The following is a 6,915-nucleotide window of genomic DNA, read 5'->3' as shown; positions in this document are numbered from 1 at the left end:
CCGCGAGGTTCAACTTCCCAACGGGAATCTCGAGCTCAACAACCAACTCGTCTCTATCCTCGGGGGTTTTCCTGGCAACTTCCTCAAGCGTGATGTACTCACCGTCATCCAACTGGAACAAGTTGCAACTCCGTAGGTTAGCGGCATCCAACACCATTTTTCCCACGGGCTTCGGCACACAACCTTCAACAGTCACGCCTTTCCTGGCAAAGATCCAACTCAAAACCATCACGTACGGTAGACTCTTCCGGTTATGGTCTCGGCAAAAGACCATATGTTGCAACATCAGGGCAGGCAGATTAAACTTCACCATGTTCTTCAGACAGAAGGCAAAGGTACACTCTAACTTTCCCAACAACCGACTTTTGTTGTTATTGGGCAACAGACAATCCGATACAAGCATAACCAAGATTCTCTGCTCAGCGGTCAACCATTTCTTCTCCGGTCTCGAGGCTTGGGTGAAACCGCTAGTCCGACCCAATAGATAACTCAAATAGTCCCGGTACCCCGTGGTATCCGTACTAATCCAAGAGTTACCACTGTATTGTGAAACTCCCGTAGCGGTTAGACTCAAAAGCCGAGCCAGCCTCTTTTCAGATAAAACAACCTTCACACCTCTCACCTTAGAGGTCACCTCCAACTTTCCTCCATCTTTCACCACAACCATGTGACGGTAAAACTCCTTCACTAAACTTGGGTATGTCTCGGCCCTTATAGCGAGAAACCCATCCAACAAACCTTGATATCTCAACATATCTAACAAGGAACTTGAAGAAGATTCCGGGTCAAAAACTTTACCTTCCAACACTTGGTAGTGGGCATCTACCCATTCCACTTTCCTTGCCAAGCTTGTTCTCCTAGGCATGGTTGCAAGATGACCCAAAGACGCAAAGGGAAGCCCCAAGCTTTTTCTCCTCTTTCTTCTTTCTTCTCACGCTGCTCTCTCTTTCTCTCGCTGTTCTCGGTTTCACGACAGACACAGCAGGTCGGTGGCGGAGCTCCAGCGACGATGACGTCGGCAGGTGACGGCGTCGGCAGTGGTGCTCGGCTGCGACGGGGACAGGGGCGACGGGTGGTGTATGCGACGGGCAGGTGGGAGGGGGTGTCTCGGCTGGTGCACACGGGTAGAGGGAGAGAAGGGAAAAATTGAGGGTTTTGGGATTTTGGGGAAAAATTGGGAAAGAGAAGATGATTTAATTTGGGGATTTTGGGTAAAGTGAACAATTAAAGCTTAAGTGGGATTTAAATGAGATGAGGTTCAAGAAGCATAATTGGTTTAAGTGATTCAAGGGTTGGGTTGGTAAATGGTACACTTATGTTTGAAACTTAGGGGTTATAATTTTAAAGTTCCCTTGGTCTTTTGGGCTACACAAGAAGAAATTCCTATACGTGGTCTATTATAAATTCAAAGGACACTTAAATAAACCTAGATGACTCACAAGGAAGATTGGTTTACACGCAACATATGCAAGGCTACGGAATTAACACAAGTATGACCCATTTTAGAGATAAACAATTAACTCCACGAAAGACTTTCACTTACGACCAAAAGAATCACACAACAAGGAAGCAAGGCAACACAAAAGGGCAACGAGGAACAAGATATATTCTCAAAGACAAAGGTAGGCTAGAAAAGGGTTACCTGTCATCTCGTCCTCGACCAATCCCTCTGTCTCCGCCTGAGATCGCCCCATCACGAAAACCCGACCCGAAGGTCTAGCTCCGGCTGCTCCTCGACTCGAGCTCCCTCCCGATGCTCCTCCGGATCCAGAAGATGGTGGCAACGCCCTTTGGTTAGCTTGCTGAGGGCACACAGAAACCTTGTGTCCACTCTCCCCGCAACGGAAACATCGGAGCGCATGACAATTAAAATCCTTGCCCGCATGCTCTTTCCCTCACCATTGGCACGCAAACATCTTGGCTTGGCTTCCGGACTCCGTTCAAGTTGGTTCTTGAGATGGGGAAGGCGCGTTCGTGACTCAGAAATCCTGCCTTGGTTTCTTGAAGTTGGAAGATCCTCCACTCTCGTTCCTCTTCCTAGCAAGCTCAAAAGATCCGCGTTGCAACTGCTGCACCCGATACAAGTCCGCGGCACTCAAGTAAGCCTCCTTCAAAGTCCTCGGCTTGCTCACGGTCAAAGCTTTGCGAGCCTCGTAGTTCAAACCGGCTACGAACTTCTCAACTTTCGCGAGCTCGGTGGGAACAAGCATCCTAGCGAAGCGAGTGAGCTCCAGAAACCTCTTGTGGTACTCAACCACCGTCGAAGAACCTTGCCAGAGGTGCAGAAACTCCTCATACGTCGCGGCTCGAACATGTGCCGGGTAGAACCGCTCTCGCATCCGGTCCTTCAAGGCCGTCCAGTCAAAGCCGGGCTCCTCAAGACAAGCGGGTCCCTCGTGCACCCACCACAAGTCGGCTTCATGGCTGAAGTAGAACGATGCTAGCTCCACTCGACGCTCCTTGGGGCACCCAACAACCGAGAAGATCTTTTCGAACGTCCGAACCCACTCCTCGAGAACAACGGGGTCTTCCTCACCGACGAACGTCGGAGGTCCATGGACCGATACAAGGCGTCCAACATCTCTATGCCCGGCAGGCTGTGGAGGTGGAGCAGGGTGATTGTTGTGCAACAATGCTTCGCTGAGGGTCTGCATGGTTTGCGTGAGCTGTTGCAGATTCTGGGCTAGCTGTTCGTTTGTTGGAGTCTTCGGCGTGCGTGCGCGTTGACGGGGTGGTGCCGTAGCAAAGCTTCTATAACAACAACACTGTTACGAAGTAGAACAACAAGCAAGCAAGCAAACTATAAATAACACACAGCTCACCGCGCATCCTAAGAGTCCTAAGTCCTAAACACTTTTATAGTTATGGTCATCTTAGGGTCTCAAACCACACTTAACCTCTTAAAAGTCTAGCCTCTAGCGTCCTAGGCTCAAACCTAGGCTCTGATACCAACTGTAACACCCCTGATTTTCATGCTAATTTAAACATAATTATGCAAGGTAAACTAACCACAAAACAAAAAGCATAGCACATCGGAAGTCTACTATTAAAAACCGGGAAAAAGGGAGTGTTATGCCACGTTCACATCAATGTGAACGCAAAGGCAAACACCAATATCAACAAACTAATATGTTTAACAGAAAAGGCACGCAGGCCCAAAACACAGTCTAAACAGTCCAGGGAGTCTAATCTATCCATGTCTAACGCGTTCATCGTCTACTCGGGACCTGTAAAGCACATAAAGAAATGGGACGACGCCGGGTCAGTGAATAATGCTGGTAACCCATAAATACGCATTAAGTATCATACATAGATAGTATTATACAAAATCATTTTCGAAACGGAATAACGTATATATCAGTTCAAAGCCCAAGATAGAAGTCAACTGCAAAGACTCTATTTCACTCACAACAAGGACGAGGGAAATCACATCCCAAAACACCTCAAGACAAGAATAACAACAACACAAGTACAACTCAATGTGTATTCTACCATCACCAAGTAGAATACCACCCAACATGCTCAACAGATAAGGATAGAGAAACACACATCGGCAACACATGCCTTCGTGACATCGCCCATCACGAATACAATAATCCATGTTCCATCCTTATGCCCGGTTCCAACCTTATGGGTACCCCCAACCTTATAACTAGTTCCAACAATTACCTTCGGGACCCCTGATCACTAACAATTTCCACCAAAACATAGTACACGAGGATACCGTTCAATACACGGCCTGAAGCCACCCAAAGCACATGAGCCTATAGCCCAGTTCACAACTCCATAATCACGTCATGGCCACCACGAGGACCACTGCCGTACCTTGGTGACTAATGTCCCATTCCATTAATCATGCAATTCCGGTACAGCTAACACACACAACATCATCATAGGAATCAATCAATGGATGACAACAAAGATATGAAACCATACTCAACAAGGAAGGAACCACTTCCCACGAGGCATGTACCCTGTGGTTGGGGCGGCGGGTGGAGCTTTGCCCGCCGTTCCGCCCGCGGCTACACTACGCTGTAGCAAAATAATCCCTTCGGTGATTTTCAACACCAAGTCCACATTCAAGTCCAAAACACCCAAAATCTCACAAAATACAACAATATGACTTGAATCAAAGGAATAGCCAAGCAATGGCATACAAGAACCCTAATAACAAGCTCTAGATATGCATTCTCACAACACAATGCATCAAATCTCACATTTCATAGTAAAATCACAAGTATAAGTCAAGAAATCATCATATAGGTAAGTAAAATAGATTTTGTAAAGCATGGCTTACCTCTTATAGCCTAAACCTTCACTTATTGCACCATTACAAGCTTCTAACAAGGTTCTCCTTCAACATCAACTTCAAGAACACACTAAAAGACAACAAAGATCTCATCTTTAGAAAAGACACCTTAAAAAGCACTAAAACACTAAACGACCAAAGATCTTACCCTCCTATATGCTCAATAGTAAGAAAGGTGGAATATTAGATACCAACTTGGAAGATCTTGGAATGCCCAGACTTGGCTTGAAGAAGAAGCTAGCTAATTTTTAGAGAGAAGGAAGAGCTTTTTGTTTTGAGAGTGTTAGGAAAAGAGTGAAAGATACTCTAGGTTAGCTTGGGATACAATCATGAGGTGAAAAGTCGTCTTTACCCTTATTAAGGTAGAAAAGATTAAGGAGACAGGGGAACTATTCATGAAGCATAGGGTACAACCCATTGACTTAGATTGACTAGTCAATTACTAGTCCCCAACTATTGAATTTTCAGGATTTTTAGGAATAAATCATCAATTAGCTTAGGATTAATTACTTAATTAATCCCTAAATGAAATTCGGATTTACGGGGTGTCACACAAAGTCTAACGAAAGAGAAAATACTACTAACAAGGGCATAGAGCTAAGCTCGGCTATTGTGCTCTCAAACGAGGATCTATTCTATACCTGAAATACATTTTAAAATATTAATGAAAGAATGCTAAGTAAATTTCACTCTCAACATGTAAAACTACATATGTATACATTTGATATTCAATTTAGTTTTGAGACTGACATATAGAATATATTTCAACGAACCAACTCAATATATGTTTTCAAAAGATAGATATTCAGTCAATAAAGATCAAGCCACAAGGCAAAGACTCAACTAATAGAATACTCAAGTGGACTCGATTCAAGAAAGACAACGGGGAACTAACTCAAATCAACTTAGATTTAATAACCAAGAAATGGGATTACAACCCAACTCAAGTTCATAAGCCAACAACAGGGATAACCATAAATTACTCAACAATAGTGATTCCAAGAGTCACGCATCAACATGGTATAGTGGTGTATATATGTATATATAGAGCCAAAGAGTTCATACATCAATATTCAATATTCAATACAATACAATATCCAACCATACTTCAATCCATCCGAAACACCAGTCAAACCTTATCCATCAAAGCGGAGCCAAAGCTCCCTTCCACCTATGTAATTCATATTCCACCAAAGCAAATGGGGCACAAAGCTCATATTCTATATTTCACCGATGCAATGGTCGGAGCTCAACAGTATAATATATTCAAGGAATATATATATATATATATATATATATATATATATATATATATATACACACACACACACCCACATATAGCACACAAACCAAATGGATATAAAGGGACTACGATTCAGGGTAGAATAATGATCCATAAATGGGGCAAAAGAATGTACAATGTACTAAATAACTTAACAATGCACCAAAGGATGACCAAAATTGCACCAAAGGAAAACACACTAGGTGAAGTGCACTCAGTGGTTGGCAGGTAGGAGGGGCGGGTGCAGGGTGCCCGTTTCTCCCTACCGTGACACACATGGAGGTGATTGGCGGGCACCAACCACCCGCCAATACCACTTGTCCCCTCCTTGCGGGGTTGGCTCACGAGCACCATCCACCCGTGAGTCACACCCACAAGGCTAAACAGCGGAGAAAAAACAGAACAGAAGCTATGCAATGCAACAGTACTTCATCAACAACTCAACAGTGAAGAATCAGACCAAACAATAGCCAAAAATCATCAAGAACACTCAAGAACAAGGCTAGAACACTATCAATATCAACAAGGAATGTGGCACAATAACAACACAAGAGTACTGCCAAGACAAGGCATAGCTCAAGAATATCAACAAGAACATACTAAATAGATTCAAGAATGAATTTCTCAAACATATTGGAATGAAAATAGATTTGTTATGCGTGGAACCTACCTCTTAGCTAGCAATCCAATCTCAAATCTCCAAGCTAGATCACCCTAACATCTCCTCTTCACCTTGATCTTCTAAGTACCTAAAAACCCAAAAATAGAAAAATAAATGCATGTAATAAAGATGGTGAAATGATGAAGGAAAATGAAAATGAATGGAGGATCTTACCTAATCTTGTGATGTAGATGAATATAAGATGAATCTTGGTAAGTTTCCTCTTGAATAAGATGAAGGTAATTTTTCTAATGGTGGAAGATGGAAATGGCGTGTGAGTGTAGAGTGAGAGTGGAGTGGCGAGGAAGACAATTCTAGAACGTTTTGTGTAGGGGCGGACAGGATAAAATGATAGATACATAAGATATATGTATTAGGTTAGAGAAATGTACATCAATTATATCGTAGATCATGGTCCAAAAACGGTGCCATTTCTTTAAGTAATGAAACGACCACTGTTAAAACTTAACGGAGCGCGTAATTTTGGTGTGACAATTACAAAATGATACTATTGTGTACTTAAAATGAAACTGTCTCACATATTATTTTTATATTATCAAATGAAACTATAATTGAATTGAAATGAAACTGTAGTTGTGTCGAAGTGAAACTGCAGTGTATATAAAATGAAACTGAATAATAGTTTTAGATATTTGAGTGTAT

At 43.0% G+C, this 6,915-nt stretch overlaps 1 protein-coding gene across 1 annotated transcript; it reads right to left on the bottom strand.

The window, feature by feature from the left end:
• Positions 1-1,979: 1,979 nt before the first annotated feature.
• Positions 1,980-2,654, bottom strand: LOC109147194. The gene has a single exon (XM_019294830.1). The coding sequence runs from the start codon at positions 2,652-2,654 to the stop codon at positions 1,980-1,982; it is 675 nt and encodes a 224-aa protein (XP_019150375.1).
• Positions 2,655-6,915: the final 4,261 nt, after the last annotated feature.

The sequence above is a fragment of the Ipomoea nil genome, unplaced genomic scaffold (genome assembly GCF_001879475.1).
Source record: "Ipomoea nil cultivar Tokyo-kokei standard unplaced genomic scaffold, Asagao_1.1 scaffold1978, whole genome shotgun sequence".
Taxonomy (NCBI): Eukaryota; Viridiplantae; Streptophyta; class Magnoliopsida; order Solanales; family Convolvulaceae; genus Ipomoea; species Ipomoea nil.
The sequence above is the reverse complement of the archived record's forward strand: the minus strand, read 5'-3'. Positions and strand labels throughout refer to the sequence as shown.